The 17,526-nt window shown below is 56.5% G+C and overlaps 2 protein-coding genes across 3 annotated transcripts in view; one reads left to right on the forward strand and one right to left on the reverse strand.

The window, feature by feature from the left end:
- Positions 1 to 6,288, forward strand: part of IGHMBP2 (immunoglobulin mu DNA binding protein 2) — a 26,266-nt gene extending 19,978 nt beyond the window's left edge. The window contains exons 13-15 of one of the 2 annotated variants that reach the window (XM_056492435.1): positions 840 to 1,673; positions 2,057 to 2,229; positions 3,582 to 6,288. In XM_056492435.1, coding sequence (XP_056348410.1) covers positions 840 to 1,673; positions 2,057 to 2,229; positions 3,582 to 3,779 — 1,205 coding nt within the window. In that variant the 3' untranslated portion in view covers positions 3,780 to 6,288. Of the gene's footprint in view, positions 1 to 839; positions 1,674 to 2,056; positions 2,230 to 3,116; positions 3,438 to 3,581 lie in introns of those variants that run through there. The other variant, XM_056492436.1, reaches the window with a different exon arrangement.
- Positions 5,966 to 15,681, reverse strand: SYT12 (synaptotagmin 12). Its single transcript, XM_056492445.1, has 8 exons — positions 15,608 to 15,681; positions 13,024 to 13,088; positions 11,602 to 11,795; positions 10,889 to 11,281; positions 7,894 to 8,109; positions 7,264 to 7,384; positions 6,968 to 7,101; positions 5,966 to 6,524 (listed from the first exon to the last, which is right to left on the reverse strand). Exons 2-8 carry the CDS (start codon positions 13,058 to 13,060, stop codon positions 6,351 to 6,353), a joined length of 1,269 nt encoding a protein of 422 aa, XP_056348420.1. The 5' UTR covers positions 13,061 to 13,088; positions 15,608 to 15,681; the 3' UTR covers positions 5,966 to 6,350.
- Between the last annotated feature and the right edge of the window lie 1,845 nt (positions 15,682 to 17,526).

Raw genomic sequence — 17,526 nt, forward strand, 5'->3', positions numbered from 1 at the left:
TAGGACTCAGGGGGGAGTTCTTTACCTGCAGTCTCTCCTCTGTCACAAGGTGAGCCTTTCCCACGCTGCTCCAGCTTGTGTTTGCTCCCAGCTCCAAGCTGAGCTTGTGTCATGGGCCAGGCAGGGAGACATTTCCCCTTTCCATGTGCCTTCCATCCTCTTCCTGTGGGAAGATGGGTTGAAAGGGTATAGTGCATGATAGTCCAGAAGGCAGTGTCTCCTGGAGAATTACAGCTGTACTGATTACTGAGAGTGGAGAGATCTGTGCCTGCCCAATGAGTTTGGGTGTTATAAGAGTGGTATAGCTGGCTGCTAGTTGCAGTTTGAGTTAGAGCTTGAGAGTCTGCTGCAGTTTGGGATGGAGCCTGCTGGCTGTGCTGTGAGGAGGGTAGGGACATGCAGTTGTGCAAGGGACAGATAAGGTAAGAAGATGCTGTGTGAGGGACAGGCAGGGTAAGGCAGCCAGGAAAGGGGCAGGTTGGGGTTAGCCAGTCATGCAGAGAGGAGAGAAGGAGTCAGAGCTGTGTGGTGCTGCCTGTAAGAAAAGGAGTCAGAGTTGTCAGAAAGAAATACACTGAAAGAAGGCAGGAAGTTTTCTAATAAAGGACTGGTGGTGATGCAGTCTCGACATAGTAATTGCACCATCTTCCCAACACCAGGAATTCAGTGTGGAGCCTGTGGAACACAGGTAGGGAGAGGAACAGATATGAGCAGGGACCGGAGTCCCATAAACACCAACTCTCACTCTCCAGCCAAGAAATCCTTGGCTCACTTGGCCCAAACCCCTGCTGGGAGGCAGCCCTGTCTCCTGAGGCATCCCTTCCCTCCTGTGTTTCCAGGTGAGGTGGGCTTCCTGGCCGAGGAGCGGCGCATCAACGTGGCGGTGACGCGGGCGCGGCGCCAGGTGGCCGTGGTGTGTGACAGCCACACCGTGGGCAGCCGCCCCTTCCTGCGGCGCCTCCTGGACCACCTGGGCCAGCACGGCCTCGTGCGCTCCGCCTTCGAGTACCTGGATGACCTCGTGCCCCAAAACTACCCCGGGGAGGGCAGGGCCCAGCGCCAGCAGGGCCCCAAACCTCCCAAAGCACAGCCGGCTCCAGTGGGGAAGCTCAAAGCGACGGCAGCTGGAGCAGGGAGCCAGAAACCGGGAGCAGGGAGCCAGAAACCGGGAACACGGAGCTCCCCGAGCGCTGCCGGAGCTGGGAGAGATGGCTCAGGCTCAAAGGAGCGTGGGGACAGGTTCAGGGCCATGCTGGTGGCATTCCTGGCGAGCAGCGAGGCGCAGCTGGATTTCCCGGCATCCCTGAATTCCCACGAGCGGATGCTGGTTCACGTGCTGGCGGAGGAGTATGGGCTGCAGCACCTGAGCTCCGGGGAGGGCCGGGACAGGTACATCAGTGTCTGCAAGAGACTCCCCAAGGAGCCCCCGAGCTTGGAGCTGCCCCCTGAGCCCCTTCCCGAGCCCCCACTGCCCCCTGAGCCCCAGCATCCTGGTGGGAACACCCCTGGCCCTGCAGAGCCAGGGGAAAGCAGCCAGGGCTCGGGGAAAGTGGACCTGAAATCCCTGCACCTGGAGAGAGTCCAGAGGGAGAAAGCCAGGCGGGAGGAGGTGGCGAGGAAGGTGCAGGAGCCTGGCCGTGGCAGCAGGAAAAAGGACAAGAGCGAAGCCAAAGGTGGGTCAAGGTTTTTCTAACCAGCACAATTAATGCGCATCCTTGATTGGATCTTAATCCCGGTAGGGTTGCTCCAGACTTTGGGGTTTGGGCATGGAGCATGTGCCTCTTGGAAAGCTGCAGAGATGTGGGAAGTGGCTGCAGCATCCAGGTAGAGGGGTTTGGATACCTGTAGGCACATTCTTTAAGTCAAAGGAAAAACACTGGGGGATCCTTTCCCAGGGGTCTCAGGAATTGCATGGGAGGCTCCCAAGAGTAGGGAGAGGAGCTGAGGGGAGTCCCTGCTCCACACTGAAGGATGTAAAGGCAGAGGCTGCCCTGTGGCTGCAGGAGGGTGGGTTTGTTCCCAGGCCCCAATCCAGGTGTGTGCTCACTTTTCCCAGGAAAACCTGTGATCGAGAGCGTGGCTGGAGAGGATTTTGACGCTCTGATCTCTGCTGCCATCAAAGCTGACAGGACATGCGGCTTCCCCCGCTGCAAGGCCTCTGTCACCACCCTGGGCCAGCTCTGCCACCACTGCCAGCGCCTCTTCTGCCTCAGCCACCACATCCCTGAGGTAAGGAGGGGCAGGATGGGCTTAGCCTGGAATTTTCCCTGTGGAGCTCCCCTGGGCAGGGTTTCCTTGCAGGGAGTTTGAGCAGAGCCCTCCCTGTCAGAGCCTGTACTGAGCTCAGGTACCCAGGGCTGGCAGGTGCTGGCACCTGGGCTCTGCTCAGCTCTTCCTGGGGGCTTTTCTGTTTTCCTCTCATTTTGTGCCCTTCTTTTCCATTTTCTGGCACTTTCACTCTGAGGCCGTGTGGATAAAGTGAGGCAGGGAGCAGAAATGGAGAAGCATGGGTTTCAGGCTCAAGCAAGCCTGGCCTCAATTCCCAGCTCTTTGCACGTTCCCTCTGTATTCTGAGGATGATCCCAGCCCTTTGCAGATTGTCTCTGCATCCTGGGGACAGGTCAGGCATGGTGCAGTGCTGCCTGGCAAGCATTTCAGAATTCCCTGTGTCCTTGTTCCTCATCCCGCAGCTTCCGTGCCCTGTGTAGTTCCCCAGAGCTCAGCAGCCCTATAAATCCTTGGCAAGCTTTTCCCTCTGTCAAGAGCTATCTGTTTCCATGGCAAGGAATAGTTGTATTTATGGTCACTCACCATCCAGGGGGATGGAGATTTATTCCCTGCAGAATGGCCTCTCCCTGCTGAATTGTAACGAGGCTCCAACAATTGCAGGGATTCAAATTCATGTCAGCCCCAGGAAGGGCAGTAACAGCTCTGAGGGAACAGCTGGGACCCCATTCCATGGAAACATAAATAAATGACTTTGGCATGGGCCAAGGAAAGGGATCAGATTTTAGGATTTCACCTGTGAGAAATAATTCCAGTGTTGGACTTGGCTCATTAAAGCAGCAGATTCATGGCTAAAAAAGGACTCCTATTCCCCCAAGCACCTTTCCCAGCTCACTGGAAAGGAGGTGGAAGGAGCCTCTTGAACTGTTCCAAAGGATGATTTACCTGCTGTTCAGAGCTCAGGACCTGGATCTTTATATTTCATTCTGTGTGAGCGGAGCTATAAATGATGGTTCAATAAAATACAGAATAATAAGTACTAATTACTAATTTTAAACAATAAGAATAAATCTATAAAATATAAAGTCTAAATATAAAATGAAACAAAATTAAAATAAATACAGTAAATAGTAAACAATGATAAATAATAAAATAATGAATTGAAATGATAAAAAATAAGTATAGAATTCAATATAATAACACAATATATTGATAATAGTGGCTGTAAATGATGGAAGATTATTTTGGAGAGATGCCAAGCAGGCAAAAAAGGAATGCCAGGCTCAGGGAGTGCAAGCCCCTGGTTCCCCCATGGGTGATGCCTGCCCCAGTTGCTGGTGTTTGCTCTCTGCCAGGTGCACGGCTGTGGGGAGAAGGCCAAGGCCCAGGCACGGCAGCGGATCAGCCGGGAAGGGCTCCTGTACCCCGGGAGTGGCTCCAAGGACAAATCCCTGGATCCCGCCAAGCGCGCCCACCTCCAGCGGCGCCTGGACCAGAAGCTCAGCGAGCTGACGAGCCAGAGGAAGGGCAAAAAGAAAGACAAGGAGAAATGAGGGACCTGAATCCTGATTTTTTAACCTCAAAGTTGCTGCTCAGTCCCCCTCCCAGGGGAAAGCTGCAGTGCTGGGCCTGGGTGGAACAGGAGGCTCCATTTTGTGGGGAGAATCTGGAGCTGGGAGCCTTCCCAAGCTGTAGAGCTGAGGGAGAGCTGCTGTATTGTCCTGGCTGTCCCTGTGGACAGGGTGATGGATGCACTCAGAGCACGCTGGTGAAAAGGGCATTAAACACCCAAAGCTGTCATTGTCACTGTCACATCGGTCCCTGCAGCAGCAAATGATGGATGTCTGGGAGCAGAAACGTGGGAGGCACTCCCTGTTCTCCAGTGAGGATGACTGAGGAAATGGATGTATCCCAGCCCAGCAGTCCTCCAGCCTGTCCACACTGCAGCCATCCCCTCCTTCCCTGGGCCAGAGCTCAGGAGGGGGCTCAGCCCTGCTCTAGGTGTGCCTGGGGAATGGGAATAGAGGTGGGGAAGGGGAGGCCTCGAGCCTAAACAGTGCTGGCACCATGAGGAGCTGCTCCAGCACATGGAACCATTTCACTGGGAGGTCCCTCCCTCCTCACTGCTGCCTGTCCATTCCCTGACACTTCCCAGAGCTGTCCTGCCCTTCCCACAGAGCTCCTTGGAGGCTGATTCCCACTGGGAAAGCCCATAGTGAGAGCAGGTACAGCCACGTGAGTTTTTCAGGTGGGAGGGAGCCTTGTGTCCTGGACCTTTTCCCAATCCTTCACACAGGGTTCATCCATCCTACCCCCAAAATAGTTCCAGCAGCATTTTTTTATCGCCAGGATGAAGGAGAAGGTGCAGAGGTGCCTCCAAATAGGAATGGCTGGAGAGGAGCAATACAAAAATGCCAAACCCACACCTTCCCCATCATTTTGGGGCTAAACATCACAGATTCCAGTGCCTGTGGAAGTCACTCACCTCATCCCAAGTAAAGCTCTGCAGGAGCTGCTGGACATCCAAGGATTTCTGTGTGCATCTATTCCCAAACACTTGGCTGGGATAGTTAATAAGCAAATTTTCCCCCAAACCTCGTGGTCTGTGAGTGAGAACTGGCTGTGAACAGCTTCCCACAAAACCTTCCTCATCCTTCAGAAAACCTCATTCTTCAAGCCACTTGTCTCGTGCCTTGGTGCTGTGCATCATCCATGGAGGGATGGCACAGGCTCCCCTGGCAGGAGGACAGGGAGGCTCCAGGAGGGAGAAGTGGGGAGGAGGAAGTGTGGGGAAGGGGATCTGGGCATCAATGAGTGGAGAGGGGTGGGAGGAGCTGGAGCAGAGGGGGGTGATGGAACAGGGACATCACAGCCATGGCCCAAAGGGAAGGTCAGGATGGACAGATGGGAAGGGAAAAGTGCCACCAGCTCAGGGGAATAACTCACCTTGGAGTTACTTTTTAATCAGGGAAAAACATAAATAGCTCATTCACACTTCTTTCCCTGCTCAGATCATCCCAGCAGCCACATCCCAGCCTGTGCTGATCCCATGGTGCCAGTTTCCTAGCACAGGGCCCTGGACACCCCCAGATTTCCCAGCCTGGCTTCCCACCAACATCCTTCTGGCAGGGAAAAGCCAAGGCCCAGGCAAGGAGGGATGTGGCCCCAGTGCATCCTCTGCTTTCCAGCCTGTGCCATGAGGGGCTCCATCACCGTCCACAAACCAGAGTGGGAATTAGCTCCCCAAAAATCCCAAACCTGGCTTGGGCCAGAGCCCCACCAGCAGATAGGATCCACACAAGCTTTTCCTCTCCCTTCCTTCTGAAACAGGAGTTGGGCTTAAAAATTACAAAATTTGGGACTTTTCCCACCTGCCCTGGATCACAAGGCCAAGATGTTTCTCTCTCTGCCCAGATCTTGGATAAAATGAGTTCTAGGGTAAGTCATAGCCCAAGTCCAGGATTAGGGGCTGGAAAAAGCAGCCCCCAGTAGTGAGAGTTGTGTGAAGGAGCAGGAATTTGTAATGCTGTCCTGAGGTTGGGTTGGAAAAGTGGCTGGGATGGGAAAAGCTGCCCCTGATCCTACTGGACCTTTAGGGAATGATTCCCAGCATGGATCTGACCTCAAACCCAAGAGGCTGGAAACCAAGTGATTGGAAACCAATCCCTGCCTGTGCAGCCGGTGGAGAGAGGCAGGGATTTACTGTGTGGGGGAACAGATGGGAGGAGGAGCCGTATGTAACAATTGATTTTCTGCTGTTATTGCTCCCTTCTTCCATTCTCCCTGGAAACATTCCAACCCTGGCACAGAGCACCAAAGTCACTACAAAAGATCCTCTCAGGATCACCCCCTCACAATTCCCACCCAAAAACCACCTTCCAAAGGAATCCCCACTCTCTCTCGCTCCGAGTCCACGTTTGAGGATTCCACAGGTTCCGAGGCCGTTGGGAGCCGCGGTTTGGGGAGGTTCCTCCTGCTTTTGGTCCATTTTGGGCTCCTGGCCCAGGTGTGCAGGGGTGACCGGGCTGTGCCCGCGGAGCCGCTCTGTCCGTGCTCCGGGTGCTTTGGGCCCCTCAGCGCCGGCAGCTCGGCCCTGCGGTGCCACCGAGTCCGCGGGCTCCGGCCTAATTCCTGCGGAGCGGGTGCCACATGGAGACGGGCTTGCGCAGCGTGGCCAGCATCTGGTTCCAGTGCGTGGTGCCCATGCCGCTGGCCGCCGGCCCGATCAGCACGTGGCCCGTGTTGTCCCCGCGCCCGTCCTCGCCGCCCTCGGCCACCGTCACGCGCAGGGACAGCTCCTGGGGGCGCGGGGCTGTCACCACACACACCCCCAGACTCGCCTCTCCGTGGGGGTGACAACACATCCCTGCATCGCCACCCGACCTGCCCTACCCCACACCCCCTTCAAACCCACCCCCTGTTCTTGAAAGCCCCCAAACAAACCCACCCTCTTACACATCCCCCTCTTTCCCCCACATCCCCTAAATCCATTTTGCCCCTGTCCACATACCAAACCATGCATCCATATCCTCCCCAAGAGTCCTCACACACATCCCCCCTCCAGCAGCCATTTCCACACCTCTCCAAACAGCTCCCACACTTCCATGTACCCCACAACAGCCCCCACACATCCACCCCAAACCAGACCCACACACCCACATCCCCAGGAGCTCCCCACTGGTGGGTTTTGGGGAGCTTGAGGAGCACTGGGATGTGCTCCCCACTCCCAGCTCCCCCAGACCTGGAGCACGATGGCCGGCACGGAGAAGATCATGGCCTCGTTGAACACGGGGTTGGTGTCTCCCCTCTTCACTGCCGTCTTCTTCTTGCTGATCTTCCTCCCGTCCTGCAGCAGGTACACCTTGACAAAGGGATCTGCTCGGAGGGCAGGAGAGGGATCAGTCAAGGCATCAGTCACACGTGTCCCCAACCATGTGGAGAAAGTGAGGGGACCCTTTTGTCCTCACAGGGATCCACTCCCGTGTAGCAAACGGGATAAATCAGGACAAACCTCACCACGGAGCCCCCTCACCTCACCTGCAGTCACCTTCCCATTGCTCCACACGAGGTTCTTGGCTTTGACCACCACCACGGTGAGCCGCTCGGCTGTGGGCAGGTAGCTCAGGGAGAGCAGGATCTCCCCCACCGTGTCCACCGCCTGTGGGACACAGCTCTCTGTTCATACCTCGCTGTCCACCAGCGCTGCAGCTCTCAGGACACTCTTTCCCAGCAAAAATCCTGCCCTCCCCCCAAGTTACTATGAAACATATTTCCTGCAAGTCGTTGTAGGTGTATGCTTAGGTATCAGCTGTGAACATGGTAAATAATTGAAATTTTCTGGTGATTTCACTCTGTTAATAAGTTCACTAATCAGTACTAGAATGTCTTAGGATTGGAGGCTGTTTCATCAGCTCTCACAAGTATAAAACAGAGCACTCAAAGTGAAACCCCTTGCTTTGCCACTAAACCACCCCACCTGAACTTCCTCCAGAATTCTTCTTTTTCCTTTTTCCTGTATCTTTTACTGCTGTTTCCCTTCTCCTCCCCATTTTCCTCAACACCCCAAGAGAAGAGCAAAATTCCCTGAACATTCCTCCAGCATCTCACAACGCCCAAACTCCGGGGACGCAAACACATCCCGCGGGAGCCGGGCCGCTCCTGGCTCACCTTGTTGGTGTCCTGCAGGTAGAGCCAGGCGTTGAAGGGACGCGTGGCCAGCTCCAGGTCGGAGAGTTTGAGCTCGGCCACGCCGGTGCTGACGCTGCGCTCGTCCTCGTCCACGCCGAAGACGGAGAAGCGCAGGCTGTTCTCCTCCAGCGCCGCCGGGTCCAGCGGCACCGAGAAGCGCTCGTCGAACGCCACCGAGTAGGAGCTCCTCTGGATCTGCACGGGAGGGGGATAGCCCTGGAACTCTCAAAATCCTGGAATTCCCAGCCCTAAACCCCGGGGATTGCAGCCCCAAAATCCTGGGAATTTCAGCCCCAAAATCTGGGAATTCTGGCATGAAAACTCTGGGACTGCCAAGCTTTGAAGTCTTAGAATTCCAGCCCAAAAATCCTGGGAATTTCAACCCAAAATCCTTAGAATTTTTTGACTCAAACCCTTGAAATTCTGGCAAGCGGATTTTCAGTGTTTCCTTCAGGGATTTTTCGGGTTTTCTGCAGAGATTTTTTGGTTGTTTTTTTTTTCAGGGATTTTCGGGAATTCCCAGGGTTTGGGTGTTAAAATTCCAAGGATTTGGGGGATGAATTTTTCAGAGTTTTAAGGCTTAAATTCCCAGGGTTTTGTGGCTGAAATTCCCAGGATTTTGGGGCTAAAAATCCCAAGATTTTCAGGCTGAATTTCTGACAGTTCTAAGCTTGGAATCCCCGGGGTTTTGGGGGCAGAATTCCTGGGGTTTGAGTCATAAAATTCACGAGATTTTGGGGCTGAAATTCCCAGGATTTTTGGGCTGGAATTCCCAGGGTTCCGAGCTGAGTATCCCAGAATTTTGAGGCCAAAATTTCCAGGTTTTTAGGGCCAGAATTCCTGGGGTTTTGGGGCAGGAATTCCCAGGGATTGGGTCTTAAAACTCCAAGGATTTGGGGGCTGATATTTCCAGGATTTTGGGGCTGAAATTCCCAGGGTTTGGGGCTGAAATTCCCGGGGTTTAGTGGAGCTGCATCCCCGCTCCGCCCCATCTCGGAGGAATTGCGAGGAGCGCAGGGAGGGCACGCCCCATCCCATCGGGATGATTTATTCCCGACCTGACCACAGCAACTGCTCAGCCATTGGGGTGAAAATTGGGGCTGTGACCTCCCCCGGTGCGTGTTAATTCTTTTAATTAGGGAATCAGCCTTGGCCCAGTGCTCTCAGACACATCCCAAGCCCCTGGGAGTGTGGATGCACATCCAGCTTGGCCATATCAGGCAACAGGATTTATTGTTACGAGGTGTAACCCCAAGCCCTTCTCCAAGCAGAACCAACTCCTGAATGTGCCCAGGGGGAATGGTGCTGTGTGGCTGACGTTGTCCCTGTGTCACATCATTCCCTGGCAACAGAGGCAGCAGCAGCTCCCGTGGCTCATCCTGCAGGTGCTGGCCAAGGGGAAATGCCCTGAAATCGTGGGTTTGGGGATTTATTTTCCCCTACTCCAGCCCTGTTTCAGCATCCAAGATGTCACAGGCAAACCAGGGGTTTGTCCCAAGGGATGGAAGCCTTGGATAGCGTGGAGCAAAGCGGATCCACCAGCTCCCCAAAGCCACCCAAATCTGGGTGAAGGGACCCCTCTGTGGGGCTGTTCCACCCCAAAAGCCCCCCAGGAGAGGGCTCATCTCCCCCAAGGACTCTCTCCTGTCTCAGTTTGCTCCTAACCCTACTCCATCCCCGGGATGAAGGACACAAAGGCAGCACCTGCCATTCCTGCTCTCCCACTGGATTCCACCAGCCTCCAGAGTCCCCGGGGGATTGAAGTTCCTCTGTGTGAAGAGAAGATTTTAAAGCCCTACAGATTTTACAGACTGTCTGTCTGCAGCCCACGCTGTATTTTGGGAGCTCTGGATCAAGTACAACCAAACAGGAGCTGCTTTTTAAAATCCCTCCAGAAGCACTGGAGGGGAGGAAAAAAAGCAGCTGGGCCTTCATCCATGGCCTTGGGGCAGCCACGGAGATAAATTGTGCTGGTGAATTATAAATAATGACACTAAATAATAAATATCTCCAGAGCATAAATAAAGAGCCAGAGATTTGGATGGGAAAATGGTCTAAAAGGTCACTGTGGAAATATTTAGGAGGCAGCAGCCGGTTGTGTGGATGGAGCAGCACCTCCATCCCAGTGGAGAGGTGCCTTATTGGGATGAAAATTCCCACTCCTTGCTGGAATATCCTGATTAAATCAAACTGACTCTGCGATACAGGACCTGCTGGAAGAAAACCTGCTGGAAGCTCCTGCTTTCCAAAAGCAGCTTTTGAGGCATGTGAAAAGAGAGGTTTTGCTTCAGATCCAACTCTGGTGTGACTGACAGTGCTGCCACATGGATTTTCCACTGCTGCATCTTTTGTGGGGAGGGAAAAACGTTGGGGCTGCTGTGGGAAGGAGAGGGGACTGTGAGGACTCAGGGGACTGTGGGGCAATGGCAAGACACCAGCAGCACCTGCCCAAACTGCCATTGCCACCCAAATCCCACCCCAGGCCACTTCCTCCACGTGCCACAGTGTCCTTTCCACAGCAGGGACAGTCAAGCAGGAAAACTTGCCACCAGCCATGCTCAGAGATGACAAAGTCAGCCCAAATCCCATCCAAGGGGGAGACATTCCTGCCTCTGCCAGGTTTCTGATGTGCAAACCCACCTGGGACACCCCTCAAAATCCTGTGTCAATGCAGAGCTCTCTGCTCCCAAATCCCATCACTGCTGTGGGGGAGTAGAGACCCACCCCAAAATCCCATCTCGACCACATCCAGCCTTGGACTCCATGTTCCTAAATCCCACCACAGCCTTGGGGGAGCTGATATCCCCCAAATCCTGTGCCAGCCATTTCTGATCCTGGAATGCCTGGAGCTCCTGCTCCCAAACCCCACCACTGCGTTGGGAATGTGGCCAAGGGACGCTGCCACCAAACCCCCGGGTTCATCCACTTGTGCAGAGCAGTCCTGGGGGGCCCTGGCTGGGAACGGGGGGCTCACCCGGGAGATGCCGACGATCTGCTCGGCCGGGAGGAGGCTGATCCGCATGAAGCAGGACTCGAAGCGCGCATCCTCCTTCTCCAGCAGGTCCTTGCCCTGCAGCAGCGTCACGTGCAGGGCGGCCGCCCTCCCGTCGTACTCCATGGACACCTCCACCTGCCCCACCGTGAAATCCTGCCCGAAGTTGTTCCCGATGGACGAGATGGAGTTGAGGGAGTCGGCCGAGATGGATTTCCGCAGGGGGCCGTAGTGGGCCAGGCCCAGGTCCCTGCCCATCAGCTCCAGGCTGCCCAGCTCCTGGATGCTCTCCAAGGCGTCCTCTGCCCTCAGGCTGCTCTTGCGGGACGAAGAGCTCCGACCTGGCGCCCGCTGCGAGCCCGGGGCCAGCCCTCGCTGCCAGGGAAAGGAAAGCAGGAGCTCCCATCCCGTCCCGTCCCGTCCCGTCCCGTCCCGTCCCGTCCCGTCCCGTCCCATCCCATCCCATCCCATCCCATCCCTCCGTGCGGAGCCGGACAGCTGGGCTTCTCCGCCCTCCTTGGATTCATCCCGGCCCCTGCCTGGCCTCAAGCTGCCGCGGCAGCGAGCCCGGAGCTTCCCGCAGCTCCCAAAAGCTCCGGCAGCACCAGGCTGCCGCGGGGGGATCCAGCAGGTATTCCCACCCCTCCAGCATCCCGCGTGCTGCAAAGGGAAGGAGATAAACGCAGCTCCCTTACCTTGCTCCTGATGTCCGGGCACGCCGCTCCGTACTTCTGCTCCAGGTACCGATAGTCATAATTGGGGAAGGGGGAAGGGGCCGGGTAGCTCCCGGAGCGCCAGAGCTTCCACAGGTTGATGGCTGCGATTCCCAGCAGCGCCAAGGCGCCGGCGGCGTAGAGCCCGATCTCCCAGCGCGGCGGGCTGGAGGCCACTGCAGGGAACAGGGGGCTCCATGAGCCGCTCACAATCCCGGGAATGAGCCTTCAGCCTCGGCCGCTTCCAGGGCTCCGAGCTCCGAGGATAGGATGGGATGGGCCGAGGGGGGATAAAACGCAGCTCCCACCCGGGGGGCTGTAAACGGGTCAGGCAGAGGCTCTGCCAGCCAAAAAAATGACAGCCCGGGCTTGGCTTTCCCGGGAGATGAAGTTATCCTGTGACCCAGCCCCGCTTCCCAGCAGGGAGTGCCTGTGTCACTCCCGAGGTACCGGGGGTGCCTCTGCCAGCTGCGGCTCTGTCCCGCTGACAGATGCGCCCAGAGCGCATCAGCATCGCCCTCGGCCCAGCTGCTGCCTGGGGATGCCAGGAAAAGCCGGGAGTAGGGAAAAACCAAAGGAAAAGCTGTCGGAAACAGGCAGAGCCCCGCGGGTGCCGCCGGAGCGAGCGGGGAGGGAGCGCCGGGCTCGGTTCCTGCTGCATTGCACCAGCCTCCATCACTCCCGCACCGAACCAGCACCGCCAAAGCGGCCAGGAGAGGATTTCTCATCCCGGAGCGCTGCCGGGATCATCCGGCATCATCCCGCCGCAGCGCTCCCTCCTTCGGAGCAGGAAAAAGCCCGAAGCCAGGCTGAACTCCCACATCGCATCCGAGCGCAGGGACAACCTGCTGCTCCCCCCAGCCCTCCTCCAGCGGGAACAGCAGAAGGAGCCGAGTATTCGCATCCCGGGAGCAGCCCACAGGTTAAATACTGGGACGGGACCCGGGTCCTCCTCCATCCATCCCGACCCGCACCCCTAAAGGGCTCTGCTTCATCCCTGCATCCCGGCTAAGGATGCTGTGGGAAGCCGTTGGAGGTTTCCCGTGCCAGAGCTCCCAGGCTCCTGCTATGGTGGAGAATTGGGAATAAAACTGGGAACGAAAATTAAAATCTTTTACTGGCTCCTACCTCTGAGGAACCCGGAGTGCAAATCCCAGCTGAACTGGAACCTGCTTCCCCCTCATTCCTGCCCGTTTCCAAGGGCTGAGCACTCACGTTGGAAAACTTGGGAGATTTTAAGCGTTTTACCCTGGTTTTAGGAAACAAAACCCAGCGGGCACGTGGAGAGAGGATTCTCCCCCTGGAAAGCAGCGAGGAGCAGCCAACCCCTCCCCAAAAGCACCTCGGTGTGAGCGCCAGCAGCTCTGCCCCCAACCCCTCCCGGGCTCCCCGGGGAGGACTCACCACTGAAGCGGGATCTGCTTACGTGCCCAGTGTCCATGGCAAACGCTCCCTGCGAGCGGGACAGCCTGGAACGCACGAGACACAGCGTCAGGATGAAGGGGGAGAACTCAAAAATTGGATGCCTTGGGATTTTCCAGCAGGGATGCTCCATCACTGCTCCCCCTCCATCTCTCCCGGCCTTGGCTCCTCTTCCAGGAGCTGAGCAAATGCGCTGAAGCCTCTCGGCCACCAGGCAGGAGCTGAAGGAGGGACAGGAACCCTCGGGAAGGGGCAGAGCCGCTCGATTAACCTCGGGAGCCTTTAAACAAATGACATTCCCAACATCTCTGTGTGTGGACATCCCCCCTCCAGGAGCCCTCAAAGCCTTTTGCTGCTTTCCAGCTGAAATCTTCCTTTGCCTCCTGCAGTTTCCCAGCCTCTCCCAAGGCTTTGTCCCGGCCCCAGCCGAGGGGGGCAGCCCCGTTCCCTCATTTTGGGGTCTCTGTCAGGTTTAGGGGATGCTGTTCCCCAGGAATCAGCTCCTGCAGCAGGAAAGCTCTGTCACCTTCCCCCCAAAAAGGGCTTTTCCCAGTCAAGTCGAAAGGAAGCTGCTCTCCCAGGCAGATCCCAGGCACCACAGATGCTGAGGGGGATTTATCCAAGCTACTGCTGCTATGAAAAGGGAGGTTTGGGATCCCCAAAAACACCCAACAAGCAAATCCAACTGACCAGCACCTCCTGTTCCCTGGCATCCATGCCAAGGAATCACAGACCATGGAGAGCTGGTGGGATCCCACAGAACCCCACAGGGATACAACCTCAGCACTGCACCCCCCACACCTCCCTCAGAGCCCCCCAGTCCTTCTCCAGAATTCCCAAAACCCACTCACAGAGCTGGATTTGCATTGGATAGATGGTTCTGCAGTACTGGGGCCTCACTTTCTAGCTCCCCTTGGGTGCTCACAGCCTCAGGCACTGGATGGTTTTGGGCATCAACTCCCCCAAAACCATCCAGGCTTGGATTGTAACAGGCAGAAGGGGGAATTTCAGAGCATGGAATATCAGCTGTGTTGGCCTGACCCCCTCTGCAGGGGCACATCCTTGGGATAACAGGAGGAAGGGGAGCCCTAAATGTAAGCCAAAGTGACAGGGATGCTGGGATGGGGCTGGGAGATGCCCAGTTCCTCCTCACCCTCCTCCCTCTGGCACGAATCTCCCTGTGCAATGGATAAACCAGTCCTACCCCAGCTGAGAACGTGCTGAGCTCACATTATGGGCTGAGCTCAGCTCAAGGCCCACTTTGCTAAAAATTACATCTTAACAAAGCAACATGATGGAGATTTATTCTAAACTGCCTCTTCTTATACCCTGAAAATCTCCCATGCCCAAGCAAGGTGCTGTGTTCCTCTACCTGCTTCCTAATTATTTTTAATATGAAAATAGCAAAGTTTTCAGGACTGACTCTCCCTGCAAGAGGACAAACATCCCCTTCAAACCCCCTCCATCTCTTCCCAATTTCTTCTGGAAATTAGGAACTTCTCATTTTTCTTTCCTTTCAGAGCTTCTGTCCCCAAAACCTCCCTGTCTAATGAGCTCTAAGCAGTGAGTTAAGCAGATTTCCAAGGCATCACCTGGAAAGAGACTGCAGTGCTCAGCACTGGGATGAAACCCAGAGGTATTTTCCTATTAGGAAAACAGCATCAATCTCTCCTGAGCGAGGAAACGGGGGTGGAGGTGCTCGTGGAAGGATTTATGGCTTTTTTTCTGTTAACTAAGCTCTTCCCTGGAGCATTGCACGGAGCTGCTCTGACATCCCCCTGACCTGCTGCTCAAATCCCTGGGAAATCAAGCCTGAGGGAAGGGAAGGGGCACTGCTCTCCCACTCCTGGCAGCACAGGGAATGATGGATTTTTCACCCACAGGCCTCAAGATCAGGCTGCAGAGCTCTGGTTTGGGGTGCAGAGATCCAGGAAGGGTTGAAGAGTCCCAGAGTGAGGTGCAGAGCCCTCTCCATCCATCCCAGCACCTCAATGCTGGGGTCAGGGCAGCTTCATTTTCCTTGGGAGCTGCTGCAGAGCTCAGGTCCCCTTTCCTGCTTGAAGGGACAATAAAACAGCTCAACGAGGGAGAGAACAACAGCATCAAAGCCACCTGGAAAAGGGGGTCCCTCAGCCTTCATGGGCTTGTCACCTCCCTGCTGCCAAGGCCAAAGGCACAGAAACCCCAGTTGCTGGTCCCAAAGCACCTGGACTAACCTGGCTATAACCCCCCTGAGCACACTGCAGCCCCTAAACATCCCAGTCCAGGTTCCAGCGATCTCCCTGCTCGTTCTCCCTCCCTGTCCTGCCCCAGACAGCCGTGGCCGGTGTGCTGAGCCCGGGCTGAACTCAGCTCCGCGCTGGTGCCGCTTCTGCAGCGCTGCTCTGCCCCTTCCATCCCTCTCCAGCCCTGCCTGGCCTCCATCCGCAGGGCACGGAACCGGGATGGAGTTTGCTCCTGGCACGAGTAAAGGCTCATCCCAAACTTGCCAAAACACAAGGATTTGGGCTCTGCTCTCACCCATCGCCCTCACATCCCACCCAAACCGGTGCCCCCCGCGCTTTACCTGGACAGCTACAAATCCTCAGGGATCCGCGGGGACCCCCGGGCGGCCCCGGCATCCGCCGAGCTGCGTCCGCTCCCACGGGGGAGGGGGGGACCCTGCGACCCCCGGGGCCCGGGCAGATCCCCCCGGGGGTCCCCGGGCTCAGCCCCGGGCTCCACGGGTCTCCCCAAGCCCGGAGCGCTTCCCGGCCGCGGGGAGCGGGCAGAGCCCCCGCCGCTGCCCGGGGGTCCCTGCGGGTGCAGAGCCCAGCCCCGGGATGCGGGATGTCCCCCGGAGCCGGGATGCTGCCCGGAGCTGCGGGACCGGGAGCGGCTCCGCTCCCTCGCCCAGCCCAGCCCGGGGCGGAGCCGCCGCTCACCCGTGCCATGAGCTGGGCGGTCTCTGCGCTTCCAGACCCTCCCCGGGCCCGGCTCGACCCAGCCCGAGCCCCCGGCAGAGCCTGGGGACCCCGGGGGTCTCACTCTGGATTGCCTGCCAAGATACCAGCTTTCCTGAGGAGCTTGCCAGAAAAAAACCCAAACAAACCAACAAACCCCTGCAAACTCACCCCAAATCCCAGCCAAGAGTGAGGAGGGACAATGCCAGACACCACAGACCCTCTGTGTGCTATGTGCTTGCCCAAATCCCCAAATCCCACTTCCCAGGACTCCCTGGTCCATCCCATCGCATCTCTGTATCTCCAGCTGTTCCTCCCCACGGACCCCACGGAGTGTTCCTCTCACGTCCCCTCCCCTTGTCTCTCAAAGGGTGCAGAGCCCCTTGGGGTCTCTGGATCAGCCGAATCCTTGGGCTCTCCCTTGTCCCAAACAGCTTCCAGCTGTGTGTCCCTCCTGGCCCCAGGGACACCTGGGGCTGTCCAACAAGGTCTTGGCTTTGGATGTTCCTAAGAAAAAGCATCAGATCCCCTCCCTCTGCAGCAGAGAGTGGAACCTTTTGGGATGTGGCCCCAAAAGCCCCTCAGACAGTTTGGCTCCATGACCATTGGAAAGACTGTGCCTTCACAGCCTCCTGTGGGATCTTCCCTTTCCCTGCCTTCATATCCATGGCTTCAGCCACCTCACTTTAATGTCAGGCAGCTTCCAGGGCAGCAAGGAGAAATTTCAGACAGCAGGGGAAACACTTTGCTTGAAGAAAATGGAATAATTGCTATTTTGTGGAGAAAAAACACCCACACAACCTGAGAAAAGGTGGGGTCAGAGGCCATGGAGCAGCGTGACATTCCAGAGGACCTGCAATTCCCAGGAACACCTACATTCAGCCACAGGGACACTCTCTGCTGGCTGCAGGCTCCCTGCTCTGGAAAGATCCAAGGAGGGCAGCACTGGGAGATGCTCCCATGATCTTGCTGGTAGGAAGTTGGTTTTTCAGAGAGAAAACACAGCAAGTTTTGACTGTACCAAAAACACTGCCTGGGTGGGAGAGCTGCCTCTTCCAGCAGCCAAGGCTCCTTTCCATGAGGCTTCCTGGCTCTTCCTCTGGGTACAGCTGGAAAAGAGCAGGCTATGGTCCTTCCCCACATCCCAAAGCTCCTCTGCATCCCCAGGGATGTGGCAGGATGTCCCTCTACAGGACAGCCTGGGACCCAGCATCCTCCTGCAGGGCACCTCAGGACTCACCACTCCAGACTGGGCAAAAGTGACCCTCAGAGTTGTTCCAGACGGGATTGGATCAGGCTGTTTGGAAATCTCCAAGCTGGGCAGCCTCACACAGACACCAACTCACCTGTTAAAATCCCCTCCCTTTTAAAGTCAACACTTACCTTTTACCTTACAACACACACCTTTATGGGTGTGCCCACAGGTGGGACACCTGCTCCAGGTGAGCTGGACACTCCTGTGTGGAAGCAGGAGCCAGCCACTTCTGCCCTCTCCACAGGGAGGGTCCCACTCCAGGCCATGCCAAATGTTATTCCCATGAGG

This window comes from Oenanthe melanoleuca, chromosome 5 (assembly GCF_029582105.1).
Source record: "Oenanthe melanoleuca isolate GR-GAL-2019-014 chromosome 5, OMel1.0, whole genome shotgun sequence".
Taxonomy (NCBI): domain Eukaryota; kingdom Metazoa; phylum Chordata; class Aves; order Passeriformes; family Muscicapidae; genus Oenanthe; species Oenanthe melanoleuca.

Bases quoted from the DNA above. Each gene is read 5' to 3' on its own strand.
- SYT12 (XM_056492445.1), bottom strand. From the start codon at position 13,060: ATGGACACTGGGCACGTAAGCAGATCCCGCTTCAGTG. The intron at 11,796-13,023 runs GTGAGTCCTCCC...TGTTCCCTGCAG, and splicing joins AAGCAGATCCCGCTTCAGTG to TGGCCTCCAGCCCGCCGCGC. The intron at 7,102-7,263 runs GTGAGGTGAGGG...CCCTCCGAGCAG, and splicing joins CAATGGGAAGGTGACTGCAG to ATCCCTTTGTCAAGGTGTAC.